Genomic DNA, 19091 nt, shown 5'->3' with positions numbered 1-19091 from the left:
CTGTTTACGATTCTTACGACATCATCAATACTTATATTGCAACAAGAAGAAAATAAACCAGACTTTTTTTTTTACCTATCAGTTACAATTACAAATGTGTGCCATTTACACCCCAGAGAATCAAATTTTTGTTTTTAAAAGTGTCTTGCATGTTCATCCATCCATCCATTTTCTACCGCTTTCTTTACCAGATTAACTCAAACCACATTATTGACTGTCCCTTCTTTCTAAAACAACAAAGAAATAAAAAATAATGCATCTGTAAACCAGATAAGATTTGCAAACAAATGAAAAATATTTAAAAAAATTTAAAAAAGTTTAAAAAAAAAAAAAGGTTTTTGCAAATGTTTTTGTTGTTTGTAACAAATCAGGGTTTTTTGTTGGAAATCTTTTTTTTTTTAAGTTACAAATGTTCTAAGGGATACAAATCGTTTTTTGGTTAAAAATAATGTTTTAATTACCAATCATTAGGACTCAACTTCTAAAAGGCAGGGCCTACTTTTTTTTGCTAATTATCTTTTGGTGGCAAAAAACTTTTCTGGTTGCAAATAATGTTTTGGTTACAAATGTTTTTTTTTTGGTTGCAAATACATTTTTTTGGTTACAAAGAGTTTTTCAATAATGTGGGTGGGGCCTCCTCTGAAACAATACAGTATGTTATAGACCTTTTATTGGTCAGTCTCACGCATTCTTAATCATTGGTATTTTTCTTCTAAATGTGTTGACGGCAGAGGTAGGCAGCAGTTACACTCATAAATTCAAGCCATCATGGGAGCATTAAAGAACTGTCTGTATTACTTTAACATTCATAAACAATCACTATTAGGACATTTGTTGATTGATTGATTGATTGATTTAGAATAGTCCACGTTCCGATCGAGATGCGTCGGGGAGAATCATTTTTCCCACCTGTATTTGGAACCAAAAAAAAGATTTGCAACCAAAAAACATGATTTGTAAGCAAAGCATAGCAACCTAGTACAAAAATGAAAGAAAGTTGCCTGAGATTGACCAGTAAACATTTTGAGTTGTACAATATGTGTATTAACATTATTTAATTTATTTAACTTAAAAAAATTTTGGAGCGAGTCCCAACATAAAAAATAGTCATCTATATCCATTAATTTTGTGAAAAAAAATGTTGTCTGTCCCTTTCAAAAAAGGTTCTCCTGTATAGCTTTTCCATAAATGGGTTTGTCAAGAACATCCAATGAAATCATTTCTTTGTGGTGGATCAGGTCCTGTTGGGGACATTTCTTTTATAAAAACTGTATATCAGCTGTTCATTCATCTTGTTTGCTTAAAGATACTCGGTAGCACAGCACTAACATGCAGATGATATAATGTCTTTAGTAAATAAATTAAGAGTAAGCTCTATTCCATTATGCAACACTCCATGCAGTGATGATCACATTAATACCCTCAGCATCATCATCTTGGAGTATAGAAAGTGTCAAGCAATATCGAAATGTATAAAGTTACATATTAATAGTGTCCACCTACTTGTGCCTCTGCAAACTGTATGTACAAAGAGTTGCATTTCCTGGGTCCTGTCAAACTTCACAAACATGACTAATCAGTTTGAACCAAAATGATAAGCATTACAAACAAACCTTCATGTGGCGGGGCAATGGGGGAAAGTTTAGCTTTTTATTATTCTTTTCCTGACAGCAAAGTTTTAAGTTGGTTCTTGTGGTAATGATGATTATCAAATACTTTTCTTATGCTACACAACAACACAATTATGATAATAATAGTATACTACTTTTACAACTACTTTAACCAACAGTTCTCCATGAGTATATGACAAAAATTTCTGTCAAAATCAGGTCCGGTTTTTGTATATCACCTCAATTATAGTGTGTATATATTGTACAAACGTTGAACATAACAAGCAAGTCCGTTTAACTGCATATCATTCCACCAATGCCGTGTCCAAACAAAGAATCCCAGGCATTTTGGATTAAGTCTCTCTACTTTAAAAAAATAAATAAAGTCGGACTGCAAAATAATCCACCCCGGGACGGAAAAGTGAGTGCCGGCACTATGCGACACAAATATGTAATTTGTAAAATACAAAACAAGAAAAGATGCAAATGACTAGTGAGTGTAGTGTAGTAAATGCAGTGTAGTAAGTCTAGCGTAATGTGGTAAGTGTAGTATCAGTGTTTCCCACACATTCATTTATTTGTGGCGGCCCGCCACGAAATAATTACGTCCGCCACAAATAAATAAAAAAATTATATAAAATAAAAAATAAATAAAAAATTTTTTTAAAATTTAAAAAAAAAAAAATCTTTTTTTTGTCCTCTCCAGCTTCTCAGGCAAATCATATAGTTGATGTAGATGCCCATATCGGCTGTTCAGATTTACTTTACAAAAGAGAAGTGTAGGATACTTCTCTTGTTGCCTTATTTGTATTTGACTTTATTAAATGTATTTATATTAGAAACACAACATGTGTATATAACAAAGGGTGCAAAGTCTGCAGGCAGTAGGAAACACATGGTTAAGTGTAGGGAGTAAAACTGATGGCAGTCTAAAGTTCAAGATTTTTGGAGCTCTTTGTTCAGTGGATCAGATGTTTGATGAAGCTCTGTTTCTATCTACCACCACTACGGTTTTCTGTTTATTTGTTACTGACTGTGGCAGGACACCTCTGCCTCTGTTTCACTTTATGTTGCTGGTAAATAATATGGTTGTAGTAGTAGGCTAAAGTTAAATTATTTAGTATGCACTAATTAAAGGGGCAGAGCTTTATGAGACATTTTAGCTTTTATATTTTATAAGATATATTTTTTGTAAGAACCACAATCAATAAATATTTCAGTTAATAACTTATTGTTCAAATCTGTATATAAATATGGACATAAAGTGTTGTAATTATATTGTAAAATGGATGGATGGATGGACGTTCAAAACAAAACTGTTATTATTAATTAGTAAGTATAAATTTTTTGAGCTTTTAGAGAAAATCATATAATTGTAGTAAATTATGCAAATTACTTGATGATGTCATGGTGACCACGCCCATAGCCACGCCCCCACCGCCACAGGTATCTTGGCAGTTTATGGGAAACACTGAGTATAGTAAATATAGTGTGGTATGTATAGTAAGTGTAGTGTAGTAAATATAGTGTGGTAAGTGTAGTACAGTAAGTGTATTGTAGTAAATATAGTGTGTTAAGTGTCGTGTAGTGTAGTAAATATGGTGTGATAAATGTAGTGTGGGAAGTGAAGTGTAGTGAGAGTAGTGTGGTAAATGTAGTATGGTAAGTGTAATGTGGTAAGTTTAGTGTAGTAAATATAGTGTGGTAAGTGTAGTGTAGTAAGTGTAGAGTAGTAAATATTGTGTGGTAAGTGTAGTGTAGTGTTACGTCAATCTTGTCCAGCCTTGTAGTGTTGCAATAGGGGCACTGTGAGCTGGTGACAGCTGCTACTGCAACCTCAATACTTATCTGTCTGGTTCTTTATGCCAGTAACTCATATCTATCGACCTGAACCAGAACATGAGATTCTGAATGGGACATTGGGCAATTTGGGTGAAATGATGCAGATTAGGCCCTTGCAATACATTAAGCGTTGAGTAACACTGGCCAGTCTTTAAATGACTACATTTAGGGCAGCCGTGTCCAAAGTCAGGTATCTGCGATCCTGTAGCTCACACCAAAAAGAAAACAAAAAGTCACTAGTAACTAGCGCTCAATGATGCAGGCATCCCTTCTAAAGCAAAGAGGATTTATCTGTACCAGACAAGGCCAGCGGATCAACCTTCAGTTCCTTCAGCGGTGGTTCATTTTGTAAAGACTTTGCTTAGGGAACAGGAATGTTGGAGGTGTGAGGCTGCAACTTTATTTTGCTTGCATGCCCTTACAAGAAATCACTTAGCAACAAGAAATTATTTAGCAACTAAGTACTAACAAGTCATTTGTGTAATGATAACTGTAGTACAGGTACATTATTATGTGTTTGCGGGTTCGCTCACACTTGCAGTCTGGTTCTTTCCAAAAAAACAACAACTTAATGGTCACTTAATGCGGTTCAGTTTCATTCAATTTCAAACTTTTTTCATTGTCAGCAGATCAAATGATGCTCAGCCAAGCATTGGCAGGAAATTGTGCTCAGAGTGAATGGCGTCTGTGACGAGTACCGTATTTTTCGGAGTATAAGTTGCTCCGGAGTATAAGTCGCACCGGCCGAAAATGCATAATAAAGAAGGAAAAAAACATACATAAGTCGCATTTTTGGGGAAATTTATTTGATAAAACCCAACACCAAGAATAGACATTTGAAAGGCAATTTAAAATAAATAAAGAATAGTGAACAACAGGCTGAATAAGTGTACGTTATATGACGCATAAATAACCAACTGAGAACGTGCCTGCTATGTTAACGTAACATATTATGGTAAGAGTCATTCAAATAACTATAACATATAGAACATGCTATACGTTTACCAAACAATCTGTCACTTCTAATCGCTAAATCCCATGAAATCTTATACGTCTAGTCTCTTACGTGAATGAGCTAAATAATATTATTTGATATTTTACGGTAATATGTTAATAATTTCACACATAAGTCGTTCCTGAGTATAAGTCGCACCCCCGGCCAAACTATGAAAAAAACTGCGACATATAGTCTGAAAAATACGGTACATACCGAAACACAACATGCCGCTTTCTGGGTTACACACAATCATAGGACTTCTTCCTACCTTGGATTTTTTTCTAAATAGCTCAAATGTACTGGACAAAGTGGCTGGGGAGAGGAAAGTCTCGGCTTCCCTGCTTAGGCTGCTGCCCCCGTGACCCTACCTCGGATAAGCGGAAGAAGATGGATGGATGGATGGATGGATGGATGGATGGAGCTCAAATGTAACAAAGAGGATATAAATAGTATAAAGACATCAAAAAGGTTCTCAAAGTTCCTCCACTTTCGTCGTAGTTTCTGGCGATGTAACTGAGCTGTCATGATCAACACGACGTCCTTGTTAAAAAATATCCAAGTATGCTAACAATTACTGACCAGGCACTACGGTATTTAACTAGTATTTTTTGAAGTAGGGTCAAATTCAGAGGACAAATTTCATTACACCTAATGTGTGTGTAACAATCATTGGTACTTTAACTTAACTTTAACTTTACACATACAAACTGTAGCACACAAAAAAGCACATGTAATAAAAAAATTGTTATTATGGTCTTACCTTTACTTATAAATGAAGTCCATGCGCTGCTGTTGTGCTGGATTAATGCTCCCCGCCGTAGAATGCACCCCCTGACGGGAGTGTTATATCAACTAAAGCCCACACTTACACTTTCCATGTGCAAGATTGAATCTATTTAAAAAAGTGATTTAATAAGAAGCCAAAAAGTGCAAAAACAATAATGTTCATGTTGGAGGAGTTGTGAATGAATGAAATATGAAATCCGTGCTGCAGTCTGCAGGTGTACCTAATGTTGTGGCCCTGCAGTCATTCACAACTCCTCCAACACAAACATTATTGTTTTTGCCCTTTTTGGCTTCTTATTAAATCACTTTTTTAAATAGATTCAATCTTGCACGTGGAAAGTTTAAGTGTGGGCTTTAGTTGATATAACACTCCCGTCAGGGGGTGCATTCTACAGCGGGCGTGCATTCTCTACCACCAGGAGGCGGGATTACTGCGAGCCTCAGCCAGTCCGTCTTCGCAGCAGTTTTATGATTGCTCAGCACAAGAAATATTTACACACATACAGTTGTTGACAAAATACACTGTACATTGTATACCTCAGCTAACTAAACTATGGAAATGTATAATATAGTTCATATAGCAATACGGTCTCACTGCACAGCAGGCCAGCAGTTAGCCGAGTCCGCAATCCTAATTGAGGCACAACGCAGTGACGTGCCTCAACTGGCTGCTGATCACTGCACCGTCTCTTCTCAGTATTTGAACGGCAAATGTGAAAATTCAGCAATTTTGAATAAAAATAATCTAAAACTGGTGAAGTTAAATGGAAAATAACTTTATAGTATAATCACTGGATACATATAACAATTTAATACATTTTTCTTCTTTAAATTTTTTTTCTTTCCATGATGGCACGTGAGGCCCCGCCTCACCTGCCTCCACTGACTGCACGTCACTGGATATTACCATATATACCGTAGTATGACATAGGGCTGGGCAATATGGACGAAAAAGTATATATCGATATATTTTTGCTTAAATTCGATAATCGATATATATCTCGAAATATTTTTCAGTAAATGTATACATATAAAGATAATCATTTTTGAGCGATATTCACTGAAATTTAACTGAAAGACAACTGTACTGTAAACCAGTGTTTTTCCAACCACTGTGCCGTGAGATATAGTCTGGTGTGCCGTGGGATATTATGTAGTTTCACCTAATTGGGTTAAAAATATTTTATGCAAACCAGTAGTTATAATCTGCAAATAAAGTGCCGTTGTTGAGTGTCTGAGCTGTCTAGAGCTCGTGTAATACTCTTCCATATCAGTAGGTGGCAGCCGGTAGCTAATTGTTTTGTAAACGTTGTATCTAATGCTTAGACTGAGGGAACTCTCCTGAAGGAATCAATAAAGTACTATCTATCTATCTAGACCAAAAATAAACAAAAGGTGAGTGCCCCTAAGAAAAGGCATTGAATCTTAGGGAAGGTTATGAAAAACAAAACTAAAACTGAACTGGCTACAAAGTAAACAAAAACAGAATGCTGGACGACAGCAAAGACTTACAGCATGTGGAGCAGACAGCGTCCACAAAGTACATCCGTACATTACATGACAATCAACAATGTCCACATAAAGAAGGATAGCGTCCGCACAACTGAAATAGTCTTGATTGCTAAAACAAAGCAGGTGTGGGGAATAGCGCTCAAAGGAAGACATTAAACTACTACAGGAAAATACCAACAAAACAGGAAAAGCCACTAAAATAGGAGCGTAAAACAGTACACACAGGAAAACACCAAAAACCTCCAAATAAGTCCCGGCGTGATGTGACAGGTCGTGACAGTAGTTTCAGACAAGAGGTTATGGTTTGAATTCATATAAAACACTTGCCAAAATTACTTTTTAGTGTCAACATCAACTACTGGGTTTAATTTTTTAATGTTTTCTGCTAGTGGTGTGCCTCCGCATTTTTTCAATAAAAAAAATGTGCCTCAACTCCAAAAAGTTTGAAAAACACTGCTGTAAACAGTCAGTGGTACTTTTATTCAATCAATCAATCAATCAATCAATGTTTATTTATATAGCCCTAAACTTCAAAGGGCTGCACAAGCCACAACGACATCCTTGGTACAGAGCCCACATACGGGCAAGGAAAAACTCACCCCAGTGGGACGTCGTCTGTGCTATTAACCAAGATAGCACAGAAAAGAAACTGTTTAAATAGTACAGAATTACATAACATAAATAAAATAGAAAAATATTATTTCTACATAAAATAAATAACATAGCTGTGCAAATAATACAAGAAGTATCAAACTCAGATAAACAATAAATTTGCAGGCAGGCACTTTTTAATTCCCAGTCGACGATGTAATGGACTGTCACACACATACGGTTCTGTGGTCATACTAGAAGTGGTCCGCGCAAAATAAGTGACTTTACTTAATTGTGCGGTTATGATCTTCCTCACTTCGTTGTACATTTTGCTTGAATATTCTCTTTTCTCTTCTCCGACACTCTCATCATCATTTGGGATATCTGTTGTGATTTCCCTTCCTGGTTCGATGATCTACAATATGACTCTCTTTTGTTTATATCGGAATTTTGACGTCTGGGCTATGGCTAACTACTTTGGAGGAACATTTTACGTCACTTGGAAGAACTTTAAGGCAAGACCTGGCAGGAGCATGGATGTTAACAATGTAGCCGAGTCAGGGAGCACTGTGGAAGCAAAACCAACAAAATCCCTACAATAGAATGTAGTACTAACATAACAACTACAGTTGTTTTATGAAGTAATGTAATAATATTAGAGATGTCCGATAATGGCTTTTTTGCCAATATCCGATATTCCGATAGTGTCCAACTCTTAATTACCGATTCCGATATCAACTGATACATATATATACAGTCGTGGAATTAACACATTATTATGCCTAATTTTGTTGTGAAGCCCCGCTGGATGCATTAAACAATGTAACTTTACCATGAATTGATTAACGTGGACCCCGACTTAAACAAGTTGAAAAACTTATTCGGGTGTTACCATTTAGTGTTCAATTGTACGGAATATGTACTGTACTGTGCAATCTACTAATACAAGTTTCAATCAATCAATCAAAAACAAGGTTTTCCAAAATAAGAGAACAACTTCAACTCAAGTTATGGAAAAAAGTGCCAACATGGCACTGCCATATTTATTATTGAAGTCACAAAGTGCATAATTTTTTTTAACATGCCTTAAAACAGCAGCTTGGAATTTGGGACATGCTCTCCCTGAGATAATCCTAATACCCACTACAACTATGGGAAATACTATACTTTGACTTTCACAAAGTGCATTATTTTTTATAAACATGCCTCAAAACAACAGCTACAAAAACAATGAAGGCACTCAGCTTCAGTCCAGAGTATACTAGAGCATACTTGCCAACCTTGAGACCTCCGAATTTGGGAGATGGGAGGGAGTGTTGAGGTGGGCGGGGTTAAGGGGGGCGGGGTTTGGTGGTAGCGGGGGTGTATATTGTAGCGTCCCAGAAGAGTTAGTGCTGCAAGGGTTTCTGGGTATTTGTTCAGTTGTGTTTATGTTGTGTTACGGTGCGGATGTTCTCCCGAAATGTGTTTGTCATTCTTGTATGGTGTTGGATCACAGTGTGGCGCATATTTGTAACAGTGTTAAAGTTGTTTATACGGCCACCCTCAGTGTGACCTGTATGGCTGTTGATCAAGTATGCTTTGCATTCACTTATGTGTGTGTAAAAGCCGCAAGTATTATGTGACTGGGCTGGCACGCTGTTTATATGGAGGAAAAGCGGACGTGACGACAGCTTGTAGAGGACGCTAAAGGCAGTGCCTTTAAGGCACGCCCCCAATATTGTTGTCCGGTTGGAAATCGGGAGGGGCACTGAAATTCGGGAGTCTCCCGGGAAAATCGGGAGGGTTGGCAAGTATGCCCTACGTCCGTGTTTTACCGGATATGTACCGCTCCGTACAGCGACATTTCAAAAAGTCAATTTTACTTTTTGAAACCGATACTGATAATTTTTTATATTACATTTTAAAGCATTTATCGGCCGATATTATCGGACATCTCTAAATTATATAATACAGCATTTACCTTGGAGAATGGACTTTTACTGTGTCTCCTTTCAGCTGCTTCTCTATAAAATACACCAACAGCAGCTTCTAGATATTTTCATTGATAAATGTCCGCAGTTTAGATATTATTGTAATGTCTTTGGCTGGCGTTATCGACTAATTCTGCTTCAGTATAGTGCAGACGAGTACCAACAGGCGGGCTCCAACAGCTTCACCAAGTTAGCTAGTTACACGTTATGTAGTGGATGTGTCTTTCCCACTCTCTTTCTTCGTTCGCATGGTTAAAAAAACGGAGTTGTATCGATCTCTAATTATTAGATAGTACTAGCGATTAAGAACGGACATTTTGATCGGCTCTTATGGAGTTATCTGCGACAATCGCTACGCCAACTAGTGGTGGGGAGCCTCATAACCCAAATTTTGCTTGCAATCTAAAGGATAACATTTAGCTGAGAGAAAGCTCTTATCCCCAAAAACTCGTAACCAAAAGTACCACTGCACATCCAAAACTAAATACCAGTAAAATAGCATCACATCCGGACAAAAGGACAAGTAAACAGAGACCTTTGAGGAAAAGAGGGTTTTAAGGTGAGTACCCAGCTGACAAAGATGGTCAAAGGCAAAAGAAAATGGCGTAGAGTGGCACCATCATCACTACTTACTTGAAAGGGATTGTCTTTGTTTGACTGTTGGGATTCTCCCTTATTACAGGACATCTATCAACAAAAGAAAAAGCAAAGAACTATCCATTAATACATGTGAAGCCACCTGTGCGAACCATACCCACAGCACAGATAATCCGGCGTGGGTTCTAACACACATTCTCTCATGCGTCAGGCAACAAAACAAGGACATGACTTTGACCCCACTTTGTTGAAAGTATTTGGGATCATATTTGATTAAGCTAGGCTGAAGATGTAAGCATCTAGTAAACTAAGTTACTTACGGTACAATATCACACTCGCATACTTTCATTGCCAAGAAACGCCATTTAAAGCATATGTACGCTTTGTTTAATCATTAGTAGCTGTGCACTCTGCCGATGGAATCAGACAGCCTTCATTTTATTAGCTTTTTGATCCACTAACTCCTTAAAGGAAGAGACTGCTGCAGTTGTCTTGGTGAAGGACTGAGTGCATCTGTGCGGCTATCCATTAGGAATTACACAAACAGCAGGTACTAACGAGCGTGAGTCACATCGAGCCACAAATTTGTGGGTAAATCAAAAAATGGCTTTTCATGACAATCATTAACTTACAGGCCATGACGCCTTTTTCAGTCTGACGCTGTCATTATCGCACACTAAACACTGTCGGGAGTAAAGTAAGGGTGTAACAGTATGCCATAATCACGTTTGGGTACGTATCTCGGTTTTAAAGCTAAGACTGGACTGTATTATACAGTCCCTACATGATTTACTGGGCTTTTATTGTAATTGTTGTGGCCTTTAAATGCTTGAATTCACAACAGCTTTGTCAGAAAGTTGTGTCAGAAAGTTGCAATGTTTCAAGGCCTTTTTTTCCCCAAAAACATTGAATTGTTGTGATTCTATTAATTTGTTACCATTGTTTTAAGTGTTCCTTGTAACTAACCTAAAACGCACAGTATTTTGACAAAAATTGGAGAACAAAAACTGAATTGATGTTTTACTCATTTTATACCACATAGACTAAAAGTACACACCAAATGGCAGTAAAAGCACATACTTAGAGCTCGTTGTCGAATTACTGTACTAATTTAATTCATTATTAACTATTATTAGTGATAATTAATTATAATTACAAAAATAAATGTCACATTTTTAGGTTGGTAAATGAGAGACAATGACAGATTCACACATCAACATCTTGGTCATGTAAATGCTGCCTCTATGCTAGGTCAACATTGCAAATAAAAATATGCTATTAATTGCCTTATCCTGAATAAATAAAAGTTAAATAAACATATAAATTCATGTAGACTAGGACGTGTTGCTAAATGTTTATATACTACATTACCTAGAAGGCTTAGTGCTGTAGACAAAAACAGGAAGTCGGTCTGAGCTTTGTGGGAGGGTGGCATTTGTGCCGTTTCAACTATATATACAGTGTGTGTGTATGCTTCGTCTTCACAAGAAAGAGTTTTGATGAGTTGATGTGCGCTCAGAGACCAATTCCTTTGAGAAAATTAAAGTGATTGGCCACAAATAAGTTGCTGGAATTGAGCAAAGTTGCAAGGCCGTGCAATATTTGTGGCTATTGGAAGAATTTGCTTCAATTTATGTGATCACATTATCGCAAAATCCTACAAGGACTGTTTTTTTTGTTTAGCGAGTAGACACCATATACACTTTCTGCACACCAAAGGCTCCATACCGAAATATCTGGTTGGTTTGTATTATTACACAACTGTTTGCAGGATATGTACAAATATGGTTAAGCTTGTGAGGCTTTAGTAATCAGTCGTTCCGGGATTTAAATGTTCATTATGTGTTATTGTTGCGGCCTAAAGTGCCTGATTTTGCGGGAGCTTTTTGAGGCTTGCGATTTTATGAATGTTATCAATGTTTTTGTTTTCTGTGTAAACCTAAAGCTAAAAAGCTCATGATTATAACAACTCCAACAAATTAAGTTGTATATTAAAAGGGACAAGCGGTAGAAAATGGATGGATGGATTATGCACACAAAGTTTGGAAAACAAATAACGCATCATTCGTTTTATGGCAATACAGTAATAAAACATTGTATAAAACAACTTATCCAAAACTAAAATTGTATAACCACATTGCTGCACGAGCAAATAAGATATTATATATTATATAATTTATTGTTTGTTCTGCCAAGAAAGTATATATTTTTAATAAAAGGAAGTACTTTTTGAGCACATTCGACAATGCCGTGAGAACAATCATTGCCATTTTCACCGTGATAATTTTCATCAGAACTATGAGATTAAATTTTAATTTTGTTACATCCCTACGCTGTATTGTAAAAAACACAAAGAAAGGCTCCCTTAATGCCTGCTCTGTCCTCCACAAATTGCAGACATTCTCTCTGTTTTATGCTTGAAAAGTGCTTGTCCATTTTAAACTTTTGTTTATGTTCTAACACATTGCACGTAGTTTACCCCCGCTTTGGTTTGGATGCAAAATTGCTGAGCGTGATCCGTAGCGGTGTTTTTTGTTGGTAAACAAGAGACGATAAGAGATTGTCATTAAAGGCCTACTGAAATGATTTTTTTTATTTAAACGGGAATAGCAGATCCATTCTATGTGTCATACTTGATCATTTCGCGATATTGCCATATTTTTGCTGAAAGGATTTAGTAGAGAAAATCGACGATAAAGTTCGCAACTTTTGCTCGCTGATAAAAAAGCCTTGCCTGTACCGGAAGTAGCGTGACGTCACAGGAGGTAATATTCCTCACAATTTTGCTTTGTTTACAATGGAGCGAGAGAGATTCGGAGCGACAAAGCGACGATTACCCCATTAATTTGAGCGAGGATGAAAGATTTGTGGATGAGGAACGTTAAAGTGAAGAACTGGAGGCAGTGCAGGACGTATCTTTTTTCGCTCTGACCGTAACTTAGGTACAAGCTGGCTCATTGGATTCTACACTCTCTCCTTTTTCTATTGTGGATCACGGATTTGTATTTTAAACCACATCGGATACTATATCCTCTTGAAAATGAGAGTCGAGCACGCAAAATGGACATTCACAGTGACTTTTATCTCCACGACAATACATCGGTGACACACTTAGCTACTGAGCTAACGTGATAGCATCGTTCTCAAATGCAGATAGAAACAAAATACATAAATCCCTGACTGGAAGGATAGACAGAAGATCAACAATACTATTAAACCATGTACATGTAACTACACGGTTAATAATTCTCAGCCTGGTAAAGCTTAACAATGCTGTTGCTAACGACGCTAAGGCTAACTTAGCAACTTAGCAACCGGACCTCACAGAGCTATGATAAAAACATTAGCGCTCCACCTACGCCAGCCAGCCCTCATCTGCTCCTCAACAGCCGTGCTCACCTGCGTTCCAGCGATCGACGGCGCGACGAAGGACTTCATCCGTGGGTTTGGCGGCTAGCATCGGCTAGGCGTCTGCTATCAGGGTAAGTAGTCCTTGTTGTGTTGCTACAGCCAGCCGCTAATACACCGATCCCACCTACAACGTTCTTCTTTGCAGCCTCCATTGTTCATTAAACAAATTTCAAAAGATTCACCAACACAGATGTCCAGAATACTGTGGAATTATGAAATGAAAACAGAGCTTTTTCTACGGGCTCCGAATACTTCCCTTGCCCTCGTGACGTCACACGCATACGTCAGCCTAATAAAACGTTTTTAACCGGAAGTGTGGCGGGAAATTTAAAATTGCACTTTATAGGTTAAACCGGCCGTATTGGCATGGGTTGCAATGTTAAGATTTCATCATTGATATATGAACTATCAGACTGCGTGGTCCGTAGTAGTGGCTTTCAGTAGGCCTTTAACATCTCTGTCAATGTAAAAAAGGAAGTGAGGGCGTATGTGTGTTGCTAAAGGTTTATTCACGACATTACCCAGAAGTCTTAGTGCTGTAGTCGGGAATCAGAAGAGGGTTGGAGCTACGGGTAAATACGAGAGTTGTGCCATTTGTTCAATAAATAGTCGAGATATCATTACACATTGCTGTTCCTGCTTTGTCTTTACAAGAAACAAACATATGCTTTGACTAGGTAGTTTGATTTGATTGGAGAAAATTATGATTGGTCAAAATGTGCAAGGAAATTATGGGGATTGGACAAAGTATATTTGCCATATTTGGTTAACCTTGCGTGAAATGGCGCAGTCGCGAAGTTGTGAATTGCAGATCAGTTGCAGATATTCTCTGTGTATGTTTTACGCATGTGTTGCTGAATTCCTATATAGACCAGTACCCAAAATGCTTAGCTTTGTAGATGGGAATTGAAGGAGGGTCTGAGCTACGAGTAATACGAGAGTTGGTATATCGTTGCTGTTCCTGCTTTGTCCGAACAAGAAACAAACAAACGTTTTGATTAGACAGTTGATTTGCGTGTTTGATTCGAGTGGCGAAAATGATGATTGTGCAGGGTTTGGCCAAAGTTGCAAGGTCGTAATTGGTCACATTTGCATGACTTGGCACCGTCACTACATTGCAAATTCTAGAAGGGTCTCAGTAATAACTTTAAAAACACTCCGGTTTTGTTAGCAAATTGTTTTGTCAGCTGGGAAAGTAACAATCGGGGAGTTATCCTGCAGCTCTTTGTGGCTTTAAGACTATTTCAAAAGCTAAACTGTTTGCTTAAGCAGGATCACATGGAGATTTAGAGGGGAAACAAACAGGAGAGGGGTTTCACAGTTCTGTACTCTCTCCACACCGCAACTTACCACTGCCAGCAGTCAAAGTTGCGCTACATGAGTGTGTGTTACGTCTTTGTATTAGTCTGAGATTTCAGAGATCTCATACTGTACCGTGTTTTTTGGTGGGCTCAACAGGGAACAAGAATGCCCAAGGCATGCTCCTTTGGGAAGCCTACGGCAAAGAACACATGCATGTACAGCCATGGGGGTACATCACTATGTACGACAATGGCTAACACGTGTGGAAAGACACACAAGGAATGAAGGCATGTGCATGCAAACACTATCATCAGCTTCTAACACACAATCACAAAGCCCTCCAACCTCAGGTAATGTTGCGTCCCCACATCTACGTCCATCAACTGTGGCTTCTTTCTTGTCTGCTTTCTACTTAACCTTGGAGCCCACCTGATGGTGGGGGAAATAAGTATTTGATCCCCGGCTGCTTTTGTAGGTTTAACCATTGCTCGATATATTTTACGGTGGCTTTGTTGTAATATAGAGACAGAATATCAACACAAAATCTAAAAAAAACTACAAAAATGAAATAAGCATTTGATCTGCTATCAGGCTGCAGCAGCTGATGCTCATTGAGAATGATACATTCTTCCATTTCAGTCTCTAAACATTTCCATCAGATTTGCTTTTTTGAAAAAGAGCATTTAGATTGGGTCAGTGTATGTTTTTGGTATTTCAATTTCATAAAGGGATATTGAAAAACTAGAAACGACAGGTTTTTTCGTTTTAAAACACAAAAAAATTGAAAAACAAAGCGTTTCTTTTTTGGTTTTCAAAAGAAAAATGAAGATCCCATTAAACAAAAACCAAAACAGATGGTTTTTCAAAATCTGACACCGGAAGTCTTTATTTCAAAGTAAAAGCGATATTACAGTAGGTAGGTAGGTAGGTAGGTAGGTAGGTAGGTAGGTCTTTATTGTCATTGCACAAGTACAAAAAAACTTTGTTTTCAGCACAAACCCGTTCAAGATTAGACAAACAAACAGTGTGCAGGGTTACAGAACAGGAACGCTGATAGGTTGCCCAAAGGCGCCCCGTAAAAGATGGGAAAAAGGTCAACGCTGGGGGAGGATGAGTAAAAAAATACAATCTAGACTGGGCTCCTAAGGGGGCCAAGTCTGGAGTGGGAAAAAACCTCCTCATATATACATATTACAACATACATCTCGAGACTTGCAACAAAGGGGAGGGAATGGGGCTACGATGGTAGGCTGCAGCTATTCAGGCGCTGCCCAGCCGTCTATCACCCCTAAGGGATTCGCGTCAAGGGCGTTGGATGGGGGGTTGGGTATGTGGGTGTGGCGTATATTTTTTGTGGATGCATGTGTGTGTAAGCCTGCCGCGTGTCTCTGTTCCGCGGCCTTGGTGTTCTTGCCAGTCAGTCCAAAGTCAACAACAACAGGTGTGTGCCCATGAGAGACAAGAAGGGAGTCTGTTGTGTCTTCTTCGCCGCAGTACCCGTGTGTCTGACAAAAATGTATTTGGAGCCCTACACAGAAAATATTTTACACATGGCACAACTAGGTCTGACATCTGTATATACAGATATCTATATGCACATATATGAAAATGGAGGCAAAAGAGGATTCAATTGCGCACCAAAGTACAGTTCGCAGTCCTGTCTTTAAAATCGCTACTTTCGGTTCCGGTGTCGGATTATGAAAACATCAATTTTGGTCTGTTTCTCAGTTTCAGTTTCTGTTGACATGTGCGCAGAAGTTTCTGTAGAAGTCTTGGAACTTAGGGCCATTTGTAAAATATTTTCTTTACATTTTAGCAAGCGTTTCAAGCACACGGTATTGTAGTAATTATCCCCGCATTTTAAACACAATCAGGATTCCTCCAAGGACGATCCATTCATAACAACACAATATATTAGTGAATACAGGGATTTAATTACACATGATGGTTTTCTGCTCTTCTAGGACTTTTATAAAGTGTTTGACTCACTGGAACATGACTTTCTTTTTTTAGTGCTAGAACACACTACATTTGGTATTACATTTCATGAGATATTTACAGGACTTTATGGTAATATTAATATTTGTGTTTTACTAGTCTAAGGCACAAATCCAAGTTTATCAATCAAGATGGGCATTCCTCAAGGGTGTCCCTTATCACCATATCTAAAATTTTAGACATGGCACAAAGTTCTAAGACTTCTCCAGAAATATCTATGCACAGACCATAATTGATGTTTTCATTTTCTGACACCGGAACCGGACGTAGCGATTTTAAAGACAGGACCCAAACTGCCCTGTAAGAAAACCTGTACTTTGGTGCACGATTTAATCTTTTTTTGCCTCCACTTTCATATGAGAGTATATGCAGACGTCAGACCTCGTTGTTCCATGTCTAAAATATGTTATGTGTAGGGCTCCAAATACATTTTAGCCAGACACACGGGTACTGTAGTATCCACGCTTTTACTTTGAAAATAAAGACTTCCGGTGTCAGTTTATGAAAAACCATCTGTTTTGGTCTGTTTTTCCATTTTTGTTTGCTGGGATCTTCATTTTTTTTTTGTATTTTAAAACGAAATTTAAAAAAAGAGTCGTTTTTTGTTTTTCAAAATTCCTTTATGAAAAAAAACATGTAAATACCAAAACATACACTGACAAGATTGAATGCTGAAAAGGCTAAAACAAAAGTTAAACTATCAACACTGATCCCACATGCTCAGTCTTCTTATTCTCTTGCAGACCAGGTGAGAGGTGATTTGCTTATGAGTGATGTCGCACCAAATCTATTTGTGGCATGAATGTATTTATTGAAATGGACCATGAGAACTGGGGATGTCCCAATAAACCTTTTACACTACTGATATTGTTGTATGTTAGAAAAATGTTAGAAAAGGGAAATTAGTCAAACATAACAATGGTAGGTACGGAAAACACACACTTATTTTCCCTATTAACCGTCTGGATTGGACTTATGCGGTCTTTAAGTTGAAGTGGAGTTGTAATTGTTTGTTTTGGCGACACCAAATGGAGTGGCCACAAACATTCATGACGTTAAGCTTATGGTAAACTGAATGATGCGGACACGTTAGTTACTGTGTTATAATTATTTGATACTTATTTAAATGTACTGTTTTACACTGCAATATTGTTCATTTATGAACACTTTACATATGTCCGATATCAGCATATATATCCGCGCTGACTTCTGCATTGTTTCTGTTTTGACGCCATACTCGGTGCCCTCGTACGAATGACTGAAGACTTCACCTGGTGAGGCAAGGATGGCTAAGAGAAAGGTAAAGGACCAGCCCAGAATGACACACAACACAGGAGCAATTAATTACTCAGCAAAGTAACTGTGACGTTGTTTTTTATTTCGTTATTTTATACGCTATTAGTTCGATAACATATTTAACTTCAATTCTTCAATGTTTGTATTAACTGACTGAAGAAAAAAATACTACATACATTATTTTAGATCATTTGTCATTTATGTGAACTCAATAGATTGTAGTGTGCCATATGATATGCATAGAAATACAAATGTATAAAAAATAAATATTCCGTAAAAAAACAACGTTAAATACTGAAAGTACAAAAGCCAATACAGTTGCCAAGTGACAGCCTCGAAACCCTCAGTATTTGGAGAGTCTCTGTAGAGAGGTGAGGACCAAAACCCACCACAGGAAGCATCTGAGCTCTGTATTTGCCAACAATACTTCATACAACAAGTACTAAATCACCTTTTGTGTTGGAATCAAACATTTACCGGCTCAAATATGAACGTTTTCAGTGTTTTGGTTTCTGGATTTTTGTTGATGTTCTGTCTGTCTCAGCTACAATAACATGATTAACAATCCATTTCTTTGTAATGGGGTAACAGACTCAATCAGCACAGGGGATTCAATGCTTAGTTTCCCCACTCTATCTTGTTGAAGGACAGACAAATCAACTTTATTATCAATTAAATTCATAACAATCTGAAATATTTGATATTTGTGACTGCTGCTCATCCTGAAAAAGGGCAGCTAGAACTTAATGAAGACTGATAAGAAAACAAATGCCTCAGTGTAATTATAAGTTATTATATATTATTACAGTATGTGGAGAAAAGACAGCCTTGAGCTGAGAAACGATAACAGAAAGGAATCTCACCTGCAGGATGGCCCCGTAGAGGCGCAGCAGAATGCTCCTGGGCTCATCGCCAACAGTGTCCGCACTGTCTGGAAGGCTGCACAAGAAGAGCTTGTTGCTCAGCCCACCTCTGCAAAACACAGTCATAAGCCATAATGACATAAACAACATATAAGAACACTAATGCATAAGATGTATTATGATATTTGAAAAACATGTTTAAAACTAAACAAACGTAGGGTTATTTATTTGGCAAATATCAAACAAACAACCAAAGTAAGAAAGTTTCGATCAGTGTTATATGGGTTTTATCCTTCGCGAGTGAGATCAGCCA

General features: G+C 37.7%; 1 protein-coding gene across 3 annotated transcripts in view; it reads right to left on the bottom strand.

Moving 5' to 3' along the window:
• Window positions 1-19091, bottom strand: part of chka (choline kinase alpha) — a 76364-nt gene that overhangs the window by 30958 nt on the left and 26315 nt on the right. The window contains exons 2-4 of one of the 3 annotated variants that reach the window (XM_062022427.1): window positions 18779-18887; window positions 14754-14814; window positions 9945-9998 (exon numbers count right to left, since the gene is read on the bottom strand). In XM_062022427.1, the coding sequence (XP_061878411.1) occupies window positions 9945-9998; window positions 14754-14814; window positions 18779-18825 (162 nt within the window). In that variant the 5' untranslated portion in view covers window positions 18826-18887. The remainder of the gene's footprint in view (window positions 1-9944; window positions 9999-14753; window positions 14815-18778; window positions 18888-19091) is intronic. The other 2 variants (XM_062022425.1, XM_062022426.1) reach the window with 2 other exon arrangements.

Source organism: Entelurus aequoreus, linkage group LG16, assembly GCF_033978785.1.
Source record: "Entelurus aequoreus isolate RoL-2023_Sb linkage group LG16, RoL_Eaeq_v1.1, whole genome shotgun sequence".
NCBI lineage: Eukaryota > Metazoa > Chordata > Actinopteri > Syngnathiformes > Syngnathidae > Entelurus > Entelurus aequoreus.
The sequence above is the reverse complement of the archived record's forward strand: the minus strand, read 5'-3'. Positions and strand labels throughout refer to the sequence as shown.